The 17,350-nt window shown below is 32.5% G+C and overlaps 2 protein-coding genes across 2 annotated transcripts; one reads left to right on the top strand and one right to left on the bottom strand.

The window, feature by feature from the left end:
• Positions 1 to 1,110: 1,110 nt before the first annotated feature.
• On the top strand, positions 1,111 to 12,871 carry TRIADDRAFT_58870 (uncharacterized protein; the record flags this gene model as incomplete). Its single annotated transcript, XM_002115047.1, has 42 exons — positions 1,111 to 1,989; positions 2,428 to 2,513; positions 3,056 to 3,163; positions 3,329 to 3,482; positions 3,595 to 3,705; positions 3,838 to 3,936; positions 4,025 to 4,113; positions 4,278 to 4,498; positions 4,607 to 4,716; positions 4,887 to 5,096; positions 5,190 to 5,376; positions 5,453 to 5,481; positions 5,654 to 5,755; positions 5,926 to 6,064; positions 6,216 to 6,622; positions 6,692 to 6,761; positions 6,861 to 7,039; positions 7,145 to 7,276; positions 7,367 to 7,461; positions 7,785 to 7,873; positions 7,956 to 8,077; positions 8,162 to 8,290; positions 8,425 to 8,676; positions 8,750 to 8,873; positions 8,967 to 9,130; positions 9,265 to 9,317; positions 9,411 to 9,534; positions 9,612 to 9,755; positions 9,868 to 10,014; positions 10,112 to 10,162; positions 10,282 to 10,427; positions 10,495 to 10,597; positions 10,669 to 10,763; positions 10,867 to 10,948; positions 11,030 to 11,185; positions 11,260 to 11,364; positions 11,743 to 11,813; positions 11,897 to 11,994; positions 12,098 to 12,264; positions 12,341 to 12,499; positions 12,580 to 12,688; positions 12,783 to 12,871. The coding sequence occupies 42 exons, from the start codon at positions 1,111 to 1,113 to the stop codon at positions 12,869 to 12,871; spliced, it is 6,186 nt and encodes a 2,061-aa protein (XP_002115083.1).
• A 1,756-nt stretch (positions 12,872 to 14,627) lies between these two features.
• On the bottom strand, positions 14,628 to 14,978 carry TRIADDRAFT_17289 (uncharacterized protein; the record flags this gene model as incomplete). The annotated part of the gene is made up of 1 exon (XM_002114860.2): positions 14,628 to 14,978. A coding segment is annotated over one exon (351 nt), but the record flags the coding sequence as incomplete, so codon positions are not given.
• Between the last annotated feature and the right edge of the window lie 2,372 nt (positions 14,979 to 17,350).

Raw genomic sequence — 17,350 nt, 5'->3', positions numbered from 1 at the left:
AGGTTAATATCCTACTAAATTAATTTTACGTTTAGGTTAAGAAATTTTATATTTTAGTATATCTATTATAAAGTAGCGCATGCAAAGTATTAAATAGAGCTGATAAATATAAGCTCCCCAAAATATTGAGCTTGCAAAGTACAATAAGTAACTGCTGTATTCCTATAAGAAAATATAAGACGAAGTATGGGTATTATTCAGACCGCAAAGTGAATATGAACAGCACTACTATGTACTGTAGAACCCTAGTAGTGAAACTATAACTTGTCATAACCATGATTCTTGAGCAATAAAGTACTAAGTGGTAATAATGTACTATACAGAATCGAATTATAAGGCTCTGACCAAATCCACCAAATAGTAGATAGTGTTCAATTTGGAAAGACTAGTTGCATTGTATTTTAGATGTCAAGATTGATGAATTTTTATCCAAAACAATGCAATCTATTCATGCTACGTAATCTTCAAGTATGGATACTCAAAAGGCAAGAACTTGTATTGACGGAAACAAATGAGTATCCATTTTATATTGACAAGTTTGATGGCACCCATGTCTGTAGAGATGATGGATAGCACAACTATCATGGACTACTAAAGTACAGTAGGTGGAACAAAAAAAAGCACCGGTGATTTAGTTAGCCATGATGGTCCAATATGTAGATATGCGGTACTGTAGGGTCTGTACCGGTACGGGCCGGATCGCAACATGTGACTTTGACCCGTTCCCTAGCTTCACTTGTCAGTAGACCTGAGTTGTCACTAAGCCGCTCTGCAACTGTACTGTACTGTACAGTGTACAGTGTACAGTACAGTACTGTACAGTCTTCATATTACAGTCAATGTACTGTACTGTACTGTACTTCATCAGCGTTGCGCACGTGTGCTTGACTAGGTGACCTGCATCAGTCGTGCAGTGCGATATAATAATCATTCATTTTACGGTATCTTTACTATAAGCGATTATCGCTGCATCAAACACTTGCCTTAGATCATGCATGATACCTCGCTGCAAGTCCAGCCAGTTGTTTCATTCGTTGGCCACTGAAAGCTGCAAATCTTGGCCAATTTAAAGAGCTTAAGAGCATCCATTACTCTAATTTTTAGTGCAATATGGCTGCACGCAACTCCAATACTGCACTTGTGAAGCAGTTGCAACGCTTAAAATCACAACAAGTTGTAGAATATGAAAATTTTGATGTACGCAAGAAAGTATCAGTCCTCTTTCAATTTAAAGAAGCTGCAGATTTCGACGATGAAACTATATTTGCTTTGGGTGTCAATGGCTTACAAGGTTTAATCAATGCTAATAAGAGAAATTTTGAAGAATTTGCTAATGATCTTTTCCATATCGATAGTCAAAGTGTTTATCGTTCTCAATTAACACAAGATGAAAATGAGGCAATTAGCCAACGCATTCGTTCTTTCTTGTTAAGATTATGCCCCTATTTCATGCTACAAGCTGCTATGAAATGCATGGAATGGCTGATTCGTCGCTATTCTATACATCAATTTAATACTGATGATGTCATGGTTTGCATCCTACCTTACCATCAAACTCAACAATTTGTACGTGTTCTACAAGTTCTACCTATTGCTCATGATCGTTCACGATGGAATTGGTTGAAAAATAATCGTGCTCAAGGTGTACCTCTATCCTCCATTATATTGCAACAACGTTGCTTAAGCGATTTATCCATCTTGACGTTAATATGTCGTAACCTTCAAGATTCACTCAAGTATAATATCAATGCAAGTTCAACTGTAGTCGTTAATTTCTATACCTCAACTATAGTTGGCCTACTAGATTCTAGCCATTCTGATAAAATGAATGAACAATTTATGATTACCTTAACACCGTACCTGATTAAAGGCCTCAAGTCAAAACATAATGAATCCATTGCTGGCACCTACATAATCATAACGCAAATGATGATGAAAATGACCTTTGAAAACAAGTTTTGTACTATGCTTATTGATTGTGTAACCAAGGTACGATATTAACATTCTTATTCCAGGCTAGGATCAAAATGAATCGATGTTATACGCATGACATGCTGACTCGTATTTATAGAATATCACCATGATAACTTGATCCGATAGTGCAATACGAGTATTGCAGCTTAGTGTCTGATATTGACTGATCGATTACTACGTACAGTACTTTAGATAGCCTGTCATAACTTCTAGTGCGATAATGTTTATTATTAAATTTATGATACCAACTCCAACAAAGTGGTCCATTATAATTATACGTTTACGATAGACAGCGGAGAGAGTTAAAATTAAATTTATTCCTTCATACGTAATTTCATTGGCGCTAGTCATTGCTTAATAATGTATCATTTTTACAATGTTTCTCTTATGCAAAATAATGGTAATTAATTCAAGGGAAATGTTTCTTATCTGGTTATATCTATCTTCCATTAGCATCTATCTCCATCGTTGCAAGTTGAAGCTATTGCATGCATCACGTGCATTTGTCAAAGTCAAAATGTCCAAACATTAAGCTGGAGGTAATGATAAACAATACTTGTTGCTCTTAACGAAATAGAGAAATACATCTATTCTAATTAATAGTTTATTCTAAATTGCATCTGTTGATCTTATAGAGCATTTAATGCATTAACTTCTGCGCCTGAAATTGTTACATCATTGCAAGCCTTATCGACAGCTCACAATATTATGCCTCTGCTCGCGCCGATGATCGATCGTTTAATTGCTTATTGCGTTTCTTCGCATTCTATTCATGATAAAGACGATGATGATGATGATGATGATGATGATGATACTCCAGATAAAGAACTACAACGCAGTAACAATATCACAATAAATGCTTACGTCACCATATTACAACAATTATTCCAAGATATTCAATTTCAGGATAATTGGATCCGAAAAATTACCAAGTAAATCTTTCACTGCTGTTTTTCAAAAATTAGATTATATTTTATTGTAATTCAGATGAACTCTACTCATTTTAATATGAAACCTATTTATCGAAGCAATTAAATAGCTAGCATCTTATTAGCTCTAATGATGAAATTTCCACCTTTAGCAAACTATTGAAATTGTATTGTCATCAAAGACATATCCTGACAGACGATGATGAAATTAATGTGTTAAAGGAAACGGTTGCTCTTATTTTAAAATCTATTAACTCAAGGTAATGTATAAGATTTTAAAACAAACATGTATGATACCAGCTGTAATGATTTAGTGCAAATAACATTAATAACCTTAGTAACTGAAAACGTTATTTACATAATTATAACTTTGCGATTGATTGAAACATGGATGAAAACTTACAATTATATTATAATAACTCTAGATATCCAAGCGTAATTGATGACGGTATCAAGGATTTCATAGACCAGACACAAAGCAAAAATGACAGTAATGATATTGACCCATTGTCAGGTCGAAATTCCATTCTATGGATAGAAGAAATGGTTTACCTTGCAACAGCTATATCCAAATATAAGGTTAATAGTAGATAAACTAATATCATCTATAATTATGCCGACAGTAGAACAATCTCATTATTTTCCATGATATTTATCTTGATATCTTATAAGTATCTTCTTTGCCTAATAGGTGATACCAGAATGTGATGATCGTCCATTAATTGTTAGCTTATATCATCCTGAAGCGAAAATTCGTAGCTTAGCCGTCAGGCATATTCAACAAAACTTGTTAACCCAAAAGGTAAAATAACTTGGATTTCACTATTGCTATTATCAGTAAAATATTTTCTAGCCGGTATAATCTTATTACCTAGTGGTTTATATCTAGATTTTAACTATGTACACATTAACTTAAATGCACTTTTCTTTGAAGGTGGATACTGACAACAAGCAATTCTATTATGAGGCCCTTATTAATCGATGGCAGGACGATGACTACACTGTCGTTTCTAGTGTCTTAAATATTGGACAAGTAAATAGATTTTATTTGAAATATCTCTACAATCTCTTTGTGGAATTCATTTTGCCAAGTTACTCGTCTTATCATGACTTTATTTCAGAATTTGACTCAGATTTTTGATATGCAACATTTAAGTGAAATGCTTATTAATAAATGCAATGAATTATTTCTAGACGAAAATCTATTAAGGTACTTCAAACATTGCTTTTAGAAATAAATCATTTTTCGTTTGTTTCATATTCTACGATAATGCCAACCTTAGGATCATGCAATTAATTACAATCATCAGAGTATAGTTATCAAGGAGTTAGCTATAGTCATTTACAAAATATTATTATGTTTGTATTTAATAGTCAGGAAGTTCTTCAAAATATTCTAACGATTATGCTGGATCGATGGTTTCTTGAAGATTTGAAAGATTTTGATACTATTTTTGTGGCTATAATACCTCACCTTATATGGTTGCCTAAAAGAAAAGGTTTTTCTAGTAAACTAATACTAAAGTTGGCAAAATCTTTATTGGTGTCAAAGCATCCGTTGTTACATGATATTAAGAGCTTGATCTCAAATAAAAGTAAGTTAGATATAGATCTGTTATAATTTAATATCTAGTTGGATGTACACAGTGGCACGAAGGTAATCTATAATTGATTATTTATTTGCCTCCCTGGCTAACTTACAGCCGTGAAAGAAGCTTTGGCAGCTGATCAAGGTAGTAAAGTGGCTAAAGTAAATAATGCTATATGCAAATGGCTTACCAGCAATCTAACACAAGACAATATACAAAATTTTGTAAGTTAAAAAATACTGGCTTAAAAATTATTAAGATATCCGTTGAGTAGAAGTTTTCAAGCTTGTATTAGCTGTATAGTACACCATTTTGCTAATATATGATAATAGAGAATAGTAAAAGTAATACTGTAGCATAAATCGAACATTAATCATGGCCTTTTTTATATCAGCTTGATAACTGTAGCAACCAAAGCCAAAAATTTCGATCTGATACTCAGCGAGATGTCTTTAACTCCTTTATTTACTGCGTATGTTATCAATGGGTTAAACATTGGAGTACTCAACAAAAGCAGTTGAACTCAGCATCTATAAACTGTCTCATATTATACCTTTATGAAGATCTTCGTTTGTTGGCTAGCCATCGTGGGCATCAGTTGCAGGTAATGCATTGAATTTTTATTTACTTGCTCTCTACACATATTTGCACTTAAAAGTATTTTGAATTTAGTTCCATTGATACTAACTAATTGCAGGTTGAATTTGATACTGGCGACGGAATTGAAAATAATGACGATGCAATTGTGACAAGTTTTTTTAATACAATCCCCATCATGATTCGGAAATGTGATAGCAAACGCTACAAAAAGAGCAAATCTATGTTTCTACTAAGGTTTCTGAAAGCTTTATTAGGTGTATTGCCTTCGCAAAATGCGGAAGTCGGTTAGTATTTCTTTAGCTTTATCTTACTTGTTATATGCTTTGTTTAATGTTTGGTATCTTTTAATATATTTTAAAGATTGGTGGAAGTGGACTGATGAATATCAGGTACTACTAACTTTAATGCTTGCTTAACTAAATTATCTAGAATTCGTAGGTAGTTTACTATTAGCCACAAATAAATAACTAAAAGATAGCCCGTGTATCTGCAGATATACGATCAGATCATGTGATGTACAGGTTGTTATAAGTGTTGTCATTGTATCTTCATAATTAATAGGCAAAAATCAAGTTGGTTGATTTAATTGCTTATGGGTCAGGAATTTTATTTAAGCTGAAGTATCAATTATATTTTCGGTATTTAACCAAGGAATTATTAATGGTAAGCAAATATACGTATTTAATTAAAATTTGAATTGATCGACTATTAATTGAACCTTTTTTGAGCTACGGTTTTATTACGTTTGTCACATTTTACAGCAACGGAATTCACAGAGTAGACTGGCTATTCAATTCTTGAGCCATATATGGTCGTTAAACTATTGTAAACAGGAATTATCAAACAAAGATCGCAGTAATTTCTTGAACTCTTCGCCAATATTGCAATGCTACAGTTTGAATCTAGCAACTGCACTTATACAAGGTGCTACCGACAAGATATTAAAGGATCTTATGAATAGCAGTTGTCCTTGTAAGTATAGCATTTATTGCTGGGTATTTTGATTGATCGTCATTGTCGGTCTGACTGATTTCGGCATGATACTGTTATTTTAATTTACTGTTAATCGTATCATGCGGTGTGAGATGTAATTTTTTTATGCATTATACTTATTTTATTTTAGTGGTACCATCTTTATTAGTCCCTATCAATAGTGAAAATCCTTGCGTTCGTAAAGCAGCTGTAATATTCTTGAAAACATGTATCGATCGAATACATGCTATTGATTCAAGCGTGATGGCATTTGCTTTCGCTAATATATCATCAACCATTTGTCAAGCTTCTGAAACTATTGTGGCTGACAGGGAGCAGATTTCTAAAGTATTTGCGTCTCATTTCGACAAATTAACAGCTGATGTTAAAAGCAAAGAGAAGAAATCAAGTAGAAGCAAAGCAGCTATATTAAAAAGAGCTAAAGAAAGTGCCATAGAAGCAAATTTTAATTGTATTATGGAACATGTGACAAACCTTCAAACGCCTCCCATTATCAGATATAATGTTTTAACGTCGTTACAACAAGTCAATAATACGGTATTTACGATTGTGCAGATTTTATGTGTAGGTTTTACAATTACTGATACAATTACTTTGGTAATTTAGCTCAAATTAAAGTTTGGTATGGAATTTTTTATGAGGCTATTGGACATCGTCCAATCGGAGCAGATTTTCGGTATGAAGTGTTGCCATAATAACGTAATAGGACAGATAAACTTCCTAGTCCATTAATCATTGATCAGATTTCACTATTATTTGTTTCGTATCTGTATAGACTTACGTCAAGAAGATGCCTTGTGTCTGCAAAATTTTTTAAATTGTTTTACGAAAGATGTAGCGAAAAATCTAGCTACGGAACCATTATTACTGAATAGTTTTATGACTGCTTTATCTATTCCGAATGATATACCATATCTGGCTCATCAATCACCACAAACGCTGAGCCTTACACAGGTCTGTGAATTTATAGATAATTAAATAAGAGATAATTTGATACTCATGCAGCTAAATTAACTTAATGAACAGTAAATAATTTACGTACATCACTTCTATACTTAGGTGACGCCTGGTTTCTTCGCTGCCATCAAAGATGAAAAGATTCAACAAAAGATTTTTAGTTACTTATGTGATCAGTTATTAATTGCATCGGCTGTAGAACGATCGTCTACTATACCTCTAACACTTTCTAAGGTAAGAAATAGCATTTAAAGCAATTCTTTAAAAATAATACAAGAATTTTTTACTGACATGTTTCCCTTATTTTACCGATTAAATAAATAGATACCATTAACTGCTGGTCAGTACAATACGGAATTTACAACGCTTAACTTTACTTCAATTAAAGATCAGACTTCAAAACGTCCTAGAAAACAAATGTTAGCGACATCTGTTAAAAATTTTCTTTCTAGAATTAGTTTTATGTAACATGTTTGGAATTTTCTTTATCTTTCGTATTAAACAGAAAAGTAGTTAATACAACAACGAGCAGTTCTGAAGATTGGCGAAGATTAATTCTTTTACTTGAAAGCCTGCAGTCAAAGGAAAATGTCATCAACGCTCAAGAACTTCTACCGATATTTTTTGGCCTTTTATCTAAGTAACTTGAAAATTTATAATGGATTCCTCTCATTTTAAGATAATACTCTTGTAACCACATCTTTTAATCTTGCGGTACTGTTTTAAATTACTTGACGATCAGATGTATGGAACTAGATGATTCTGATATCGAATATGGAAAACAATTACTATTATCTAATATAATATGGACTTGTAAAATAGTACATAAAGGTAGAACTAATACTCACATCAAAATTTTCGAAACGATCTATCTTGATATTATTGAACTTTAACGTCAATATCTATTATGCAGATATACTACTGGAAGAATATTTTGACGTCGAACAAGTTGTCAATTGTATACGGAAATCAGATAATCCTCAGACGCATCAACAAGCACTATTGGCTCTTAATCTAATAGCAAATATTTTCCCTGTAAGCTGCGCTCTAATTTATGAACATAATTGTTATTGATTATTAAACCATTTGCTTTACTTAAAAATCTAACTTTTGTTATAGGACTTACTATTTCATAACGTTATGTCGGTATTTACGTTCATGGGAGCTAATATTATGAAGCACGATAGTGCTTACAATTTTCAAATTATAAATCAAACAATTGATGCCATTATTCCTCCATTACTTGAGGTATGTAACCTTATATATGGCTCGTAGTCAATAAATTAATAGGTATTACGCCTAAAACTAAAGGTTTATTACGATTACAGTTCTAGATCTGTTCTGTCTCTTTTTTTACTTTCAATTTATCCATTAATCTATAGTCCAATACTCTGGAAAGTCAAATGAAAATTGAAATTAATTCAGGAAAAGGCGTAATGACATCGGTTGGAGATGTTATTACGAGAGTTATACAGGTATTTGTTGACGCCTGGGCTCACATACCTAGTCATCGTCGTGTACCATTATTTGAACATTTATTACGGAAATCTGGTTCTTGCCGATCTCTTAGTACTACTTTGTTGATGTTAGTGGAATCTGAAATTAGTAATGTGGATGAGGATACAACAGCGCAAGTATGTAGTCTATGCATTATAAGATTTGGAATTATGCTCGTTATATGATTGACAAAATTGGTTTTAATTTCAGGTTAACAGGGACAACAAGATAGATTTTTGCTTACCTTTATATCAAAAATTCGACGTTGTTACTCAACTCGATGCTATCATTGATTGCGTGAAATATATTTCAAATCTTTCTGATGATCAACGGGGTAAATTGTCCATTTGTATATTGTTTAACGATGATATGATTGTTCACTAATAAATATGCGCCGAAGCTTTAAAGGTTACAATTCATTTTTTAGATTCGAAACCAGTGACAGGTCGATCTAGAAAATCCCCAGAAACCCTGCAGATATTACAAATTTTTGACGCCGAAACTCATACATCCAAACAATTAAGGAGATATCGTTATACTGTTGCTGGATTAATTGTGAACTTAATGGATGACAGTAAATACACTGAAGCAGTATGTACTTAAATATATATATAGAGAGAGACTGTGTGTGTACGATTTACACGTTTGCTTAGTATTTTATTCTATATGTAAACTTCTCGTGATCTTTATTCCGCGTATGATCAATTCCTTTAAATTTATTTCAGGTCAGCGATCTTAAGAATGACAAGACTCGTCAACTTGAAAAGAAGTTTATCGAGTATGCGTTACTTTGTAGCTTCTACGTACTTTCACGATGATATTAGTCATCTCGTGTGATATCACTAAGTTATAACTGATATTTAATTTCAAGGCTATTAGAAGAATCGCTGAGATATATCACGAAAATATCGAAACTAGCAGAGTTACATCGGGTTGAATCTATCGGTCGCTACTGGAACGCCTTAAATAACCGTTTTAATGTTATTGTGGATAAAGTATGATTGCAGTATTTTTACCCTAAAATAATTAGGTAGAAGTATTAAAGATGAGTTTTTATTCGTTATTAATAAAGGTTAATGGATTATTACCTTTGCATGCCTTTATTCCTGTCATTTCATCATTGTTAAAAAGTGACAATATCGTCACTTGTCGCAAATCATTCGATTTATTGGGCAGTAAGCTTGTTCATGTTGATCTACGCACAATATTAGAATTGGTAAGTCAGATCAAACGATCTCATATCTATATGTAATTATCTTTATTTTGTGCAATTATGACAGATTTGCATTGTAATATGATGATCAAGCTTTATTTATGTACTATTTCAGAAAACGCAAGTAATCGGTTTAGTAGATCAGCTTTTAGAAATCGTAATTGGCTCAAAGGATCAACTATACATTAAAGAAAAAGCTTTATACTGCATTTCGTCAATTTCCTCTTATTTAGCTCCTGAAGATCCTCCATTGTTTACTCATGTTAGTGATCTACTATTTTTAATTAATTTTAGAATTCTAACATTAGAAATATAAGCGTTAATATTAACGTTTGTGTATATTCTGTTTCAATACTCAGGTTATTAAAGGATGTCTTAAAGTTTTGACCGAACCAAGTTTGTCGATGCCGGTAAATTACTTTATATCTGAATTATACTATACCGTTTTAACTGTGTGTTTGTAGAAGTGTATGCTATGTGACCTCCATACTATTAAATCCTGAATTCTTTAATAATTTTAATTTGATAGGTTTTAGCAGCTGCTCTTTTTTGCCTAAGTGAAATCTGTAGAGGAATTGGTGCTCATATGATCGCGTTCTTGCCACAATTAATGCCGCAGATAATGAAAATATTTAAATTGATTAGAGACGAAAGTCAAGGAGATCAGCCTTCTAAGTGAGTGCAATGCCAAAAACTTGAATTAATATTTATCGTCAAGTAGCTGATTTGAGTTCTTTTCTAGGAAATTGGAAGTTTTAGTTACGGCAGCGGTAAAATTTGCCCATCGAATTATTAGCTGTCTTCCTCACTTTGTTAGCCCTTATCTAACTGAGTTGTTGAAAGAGGTATTGCGATCTAAATTTTTATGCTATATCTATCGATGATTGTGCTTACGCGTGTGATTTTATTACTTAAGTTTACTCGTAGTTATATTTCTGGAACTTTGATTGATTTAAATGCAAAAAAATCTTCGCAAACATCCGAGTTGGTAAATGAACTTGATGGATTAAGGTAATATCAGTTTTCAAATTAAGTTATGTTACATATTTTCACCGTCTTAATGTTACTAATATTAATCATACTGTACATGTTGATTAATTTAATGATTCTTTAGAGAAGACACGGCTTCATTATTACCACATATTTTATTACCGGCAATCGGCCAGAGTTATAAAGAAATTATGCTTGAAGATGATGTAAGTTTTGAAGCTTACAAAATGTAGTAATTTTTGTACGGGAAGCGATGATAAATTTGAATAAAATCTATTCTGTACTAGTGGCTCGAAGTCGATACCAACAGAATTGCAATGCTTATGAGCGTCGTTAAGATAAGCATTTCGAAAATGCCTAGCGTGGATATAAAGTCTATGCAACCAAAATTGATTAATATCTTTATGGAAGCATTTGACTATAGAATTACGACCCAAGCAAAGGTTACTTATCTTGCCTTAAACGCTAGTATTTATAAAGCAGTCGAAAATGTAACTAATTACTTAATTTTTTACAGATCTGTTCGGTTTCATTGGATGTATCAGAAAATGCCATTATTGAAGCCTTTTTAGCTTTAGTCGTTAGACTGTCTGAAAAAACATTTTGGCCAGCATTTAGGAAGGTTCGTCTGGAAAGATAACTAGCTGTTTTATTAATTCGCTTTTTTGAAATTTTAACTTGAGGTTATCAATATAAGATACAAATTTTTACATGTATTGATTCATAAAGTAAAACATACATGACGCAAGATTATATCACTGAGGTGATTCAGCATATGTTTAGATACAATAATCTGCCCTCATTACAGTATCTTTGAGGGTATTGCAATCAATGAAACAACGATTTCCTTACTCTTACAGTAGAATTAGTGAATATCTATGCTAATATTTGTTATTTGTAAATTTGTTAGTAATTTTGCTTTGGAATATTAACGTATATATTTTTCTGTGGTTGTATTGCTAAGTCGTTTTATAGCTAGTATTTGGTCATCTTTTGACAGGTATTTGATTGGGCGACCGTAGGTGATGTTCCTAAAGAAAGAAATATTGTTTTTTTTCGCGCTACAAACAGGTTAGTTAGTTCAGAATAATATTGTAGGTACGTAATCCGGATGTTATGACCTATTTGCCTAATTTTGTGATTTTACGGATTAGAATTGCTGATACACTAAAAGGTCTCTTCCTCATTTTTGCGAGCGATTTGGTAACTTATAGTGCTAAATTATTAGATGCCAATAACGCCAGCAAAGGAGGTACTTAAGTCTTTGTATATGATAATAATTCAAATTGCTACTTTGGCCAGTTACTTCTGGAAAGCAACTCAGAATTTATGTATTAATTATACGCGTATATTAGGGAAATTTTTTAGCAACAACGAAAGCGATGCATCAATTGCAGAAGAAAAATCGTCCCTACTTACAGAATTGATTTTAGATTGTCTTTATAAATGTTTTTTATATGATCGTCAAAAGTTTTTTGATCAGGAGAAATTTGATCTTTTAATGCAGCCTTTAGTTGATCAGGTATCTCATCATTAGACTTGTTATAATGATATTTAATATCTCAATAATAACTGTATAAACGGCTATATTGATACAGATTGACAATCAAATTGACGGAGCAGCGAAATATGAAGAGCGTGTACTACAACATCTTTTACCATGCATAGTTGAATTTGCTGTCGTTATTGAAAATGATGCGTTATGGAAACCTTTACACTATCAAATTTGCCTGAAAACTAGACATAAATCACCACAGGTTAGCTTTATTGATTCTTTGATTGTTTCTCAGTTTTAAAGTATTTAACTTTGTATCCAATTACTGTATTCTATTTATAGGTACGCTTCGCCAGCGTTAAAATAATTGGTGAACTGTATCGCCGATTAGGGGAAAATTTTATTTTGTTACTTCCTGAAACCATTCCGTTCTTAGCTGAACTTATGGAAGGTAATGGCTAATATTTTCAAAATACCCATTATTACTAATGTAAGAAATACATAAAGTCTTAAATTTCTAAATTTCTATATCATTCAATACTTAGATGAGTCTGTTGAAGTTGAGAAAGAATGTCAAGAAGTTGTAGCAGTTATTGAGAATATTACTGGAGAGTCTGTTGAGAAATTTTTTTAATTTTTAAACTTACAATTTAAGAAGGAGTAACGGAATTATGTATAGTACGATATTGAACGTTTATTTTATTTCGTTTTATTAACTGTAAATAAATTATTGGTAAGAGTTTACTCAACTGCGTTTTATTAGTGTTTGGTTATACCTAGAGGTATAATCTGCATATAGACTAGAATTCTCGTTGTTAAGCTTTTCAGCTTGGATACACTTATAGTATAGACTGTCATATACCGTACTTAATCTATTCGATGTTAATTCGTATGGGAATATAAAAGATAAGGGTATTTTGATAGGCGGCAGTGTAATGTTTCAGACTCTTACACTGTGAGATTTTATTTATATTTAAGTTATTTCTTTTGTTAAACTCTTTTACGTTCACCTTGTACTAACAGTACATATTACAGTACATCACGCATTTTCCTTATACAGTATATATATATAAACGAGTATACATATTACTATCGATGCAGTAATATATCATTTTTATATGAACACACTATCGACATTATCGATGAAAAGTATTACTGGAATTAAATGGACTGTTCTTAGCGGACTTTTAACAATAACCGGAACCTAGTTGACGGCATTTATACCAACGCTATACCAGAAAATCATAATATTATAGCTAAATTAGCTCATCACGGTATTAGTTTTATCCTTGAAGCCTATTTACGTACGAGCAATGCACACCATTATTCCCTTCCGACCTAACTGAATGAAAATTCTTTACGGCAATTCTTTAAACCATGGTAGTTATTAAACCGTAACCAAGACAGCGACATGCAGTATAAGCATTACTTATATTGCATGAAGGATGAAATTATTACATGATCATTTAGTAAATGTAGGATTTAAGGAGGTTAGAAATTAGAAATTTACAATTTCTAAAATATTTTATTGTAGTATTTAAGGAATGGTCATAAAGAAACAAGTTTAAGAAAGCATTGGTTGGTTAACAATTGACTGGTTAATATTCAACTTCCATCATAAAGTAGATGGGCGCACCAAAAATTGATAATTTGACGGTAATACGTAATACGCATCTCTATTGATAGGCTGTACAGCATGAGTAATACGTATTAGTTATAACTAATATAGTTACATACGCGTAGAAATATATACATACTATGTATATATGCGTATACATCATAACAAAGGTGCTTTGTGAAATATGAAGATCATTAAACATTGTAATATGATTCCATCGACTGATAGCTATGATTATACGGTTTACTTGCTTCTTTCATAGAGAAATATCGATTATTATAGAGAAATCATTTTAGTACGTATAAATTAAATTGAACGATTTATATCAATGATCAAATATTAGTATACAGACATAGACGGGTAGAAATTAGAGTAAGTTCACAATGCTGTTAAATATACACGTAAGAATATGTAGTACAAGAGACGCTCTGAAGTAAAATAGTAATATATGTGTTTAGTATATATATATAGAGAGAGAGATAAAAGCATGTATTATAATCCTAGAATCAAGTTTTGACTGCTGCAAGTCAAGTACGAAGTTGAAAATGCTATATTCATAAACAGTAATTAATAGTCGTTATCGTCTTAGAGGACCCTGTTGGCACTCGTCGTCTTTTGTGATTTAAATATAAGTGAAGAAAAGCGATGAGATATAGAGATAATTTTCATAAAGATAAGAACTGTACTCTAATTGATATAGAATTTTCCTTTCAATAAACAAAGAAAGTTAGAAGTTAAGTTAAATAGATTAAATCTGTTTTTGATATTACGATTACTCAAAATAGACAGCATAAACCGCAGCAACAGCAAATAAGGTATTACTTTGGAAAGTAGAAGATGCAAAATTATCGAATTGGGTATTCCAAACACACCGACTACCAATATTTAACGACTGACTACCATCAGAGCCAAGATGGACCACAGCTATGATTTTAAATCGATCTAAGTTTAAATTTTTAACTCGTTGCTTAATCTCATCGCTAATTAATTTAGATAGTGTAGCACATTTATCACTATTGTAGACGACATTTTGTAGGTGTTTTTTCAAGACTTCACGTATAATAGCTTGAACTTTTCTTTCAGGAAAGAAATTGCTTGGCGTTAATTTGAAAGTTCTGTCTAATACTGGAAGACCTTCACTTTTAGCACTGTGAATGATGGTATTATCACGACTTTGATGTGCTATGAAAGGAATATTAATTTCCACTTTACGTTGTGATTTACCTTTAGAGACTGGTTTAAGATCCTTGAATGATTTGGAATGTTTCAAACTATTATGATTTTGCTCGGGGACAAGATTGGATTGTGTCCTATTTTTATCCATTTTGACTTAGTCGTCTTATGATTTTGGCCTGGCAGTATTCCTCTAGTATGAATAGCCAATTTTGTTGAAATCACCTTTTCCCAAGATTGTGCACTGAACTATTTGTTCAATTATTCTTTCTCTCTTTAAATTAATTGCTATCTTTTATCCAATCCTGCAATAAATGCAGTACAATTTGTAGTCTTGTATAAGCCAATACTTGAACTTAATAGCTAACCTTGTACTGTTGATTAATAGAAGCATAAAAGTGTTGATATCACGGGGAGTAAACTGTAAATAAGAGTTAAAATTGTTGTATGAACCTGGATAGTTTTTAATAACATACAATATGATCAATACAGACTAGAACCTTTCTCCCTGAAGCTATACATTAAAGCAGCATGTTGTCAAGTGAAAAATCTACGTGATACGAATTCAGTAACCATAGAAACTCCATGCCGTGGCGAATAGCAACAATGGGTTTTAGTCCGTCCGGCTGCATGTCTGCAACATGAGAGTATCGAGTATCAGACTAACAACACAGTCTTACTGATATACAGTATGACATACACGATATGCACTGTGGTCTGCGTTAGTCGGCTGCCGTGGTGATAGTTGGTACCAAAAGTAAATAGTCTGGACATGTCGCAGCTGATACTTTAACTAGTACGCTATAATATCCAATTGAAATTTTGTCGATATTGAAATTTATATGGACAAAATTTCAATTCGATATTATAGTCATAGTTGAAGTATCAGCTGCGATGGGGTAACGAAAAATTGGAAATAATTTGGATGTTTTCAGATGGTCTAGTGTAACACATATACAACCAATGTTATTTGCCGTAGTAGTTTATACTGTAATATACTGTGCAATATACAATATAGCGCAATATAGCAGCATAACTTGCGGTAAAGTATAGCATACAGTATAGATGTTAATATACGCGTATACTCCTATATACAAGATGCAAGTACTAACAAATACCAATCTCTGATTAGCCTAGCTAGTAGACCTGAGAAAAGTTCGGTTCAGTATGTATCTGACATGGCTAAAACCCGATCTCGGTTAATATGCATAATAGCCGGAAGTCAGTAATGTATTACGATATATGACAATTGCTATATAACTACTGTACTACTGTATACAGACTATATAATACAGTATTGTCATTGGCACTCAGTGGTCAGTCGAAACCGGTAATCACATCGTATGTGGGCTAGTGGGCCAGCAGCTGCGAGAGCCAGCTCTAGGGTAGGAGTGCTTTAGTTGATAAGGTGGATTACTTATTCATACCTAGACGGTACGCTGTAGTGCAAAGAGCTGCAATGTATGCTGCACAGTGAGCCACAATCTTGCTACAATATCATTTTGCAAAGTTGCTAAAATTGAAGAATTGGATATAAATGTGTGTTATATCTAGAGGTCTTTGTCAGACTCTAAAATCATAAGCTCCTAAATTTAGTTGCATCTTAATCGTTATGCCCTTGGCGGTACAATAATTTCTTGATACTTTTTTCATCTTCACATATTGGATGTGACAGTACTTAAACTTAAAATATGATACCTTATGCATATATGCATGCAATAAATCTTTATATATATAGCATTCTTTACGTCCAAATCTATCATGAATTACTAGCGTGGACTGACCGTGCAGTGTACTGCATACTCACTGGATAGCTCTTAAGTGGAACATAGGAATCAATCTTAAATTAGTAACTATAATTATGCATTATCAAAAGATGTACAGTATCATGTATGTAATAAAATTGGATATGTTTTACCGTAAAAAATCAATCGTGGATTACTAGCGTAGGCTCACTCTATATTGTACAGCTCTTGAGTCAACAGTATCCGTACCCCTGCATCGATTATGACATTAAAATAGAGTAATTAAGTGTTTCATATAGTACCGCTCGAATGTATAGAATATTGTTTAGCTTATCAAAAAGCCTGAATAACTTCTGTACTTGATCCAGTTCAGTAATATTCATTCAGGAGAAAAATTTAGAATCACTGTATTGAGTTTACTGTACAAGAAAATTAGGTATCTTTAAGGGAAGAGTACCGGTAATGATGGTTATTGTTGGTCTTACTAGCCGGTCGCAATGGCTTGAAATGCTATAATTATAATCGCAATATTGTCATTATAAAATGGCTAATTAAATTTCATACCCGCTTCCGTCCG

This window comes from Trichoplax adhaerens, genomic scaffold, assembly GCF_000150275.1.
Source record: "Trichoplax adhaerens TRIADscaffold_9 genomic scaffold, whole genome shotgun sequence".
NCBI classification, from domain to species: domain Eukaryota; kingdom Metazoa; phylum Placozoa; class Uniplacotomia; order Trichoplacea; family Trichoplacidae; genus Trichoplax; species Trichoplax adhaerens.
The sequence above is the reverse complement of the archived record's forward strand: the minus strand, read 5'-3'. Positions and strand labels throughout refer to the sequence as shown.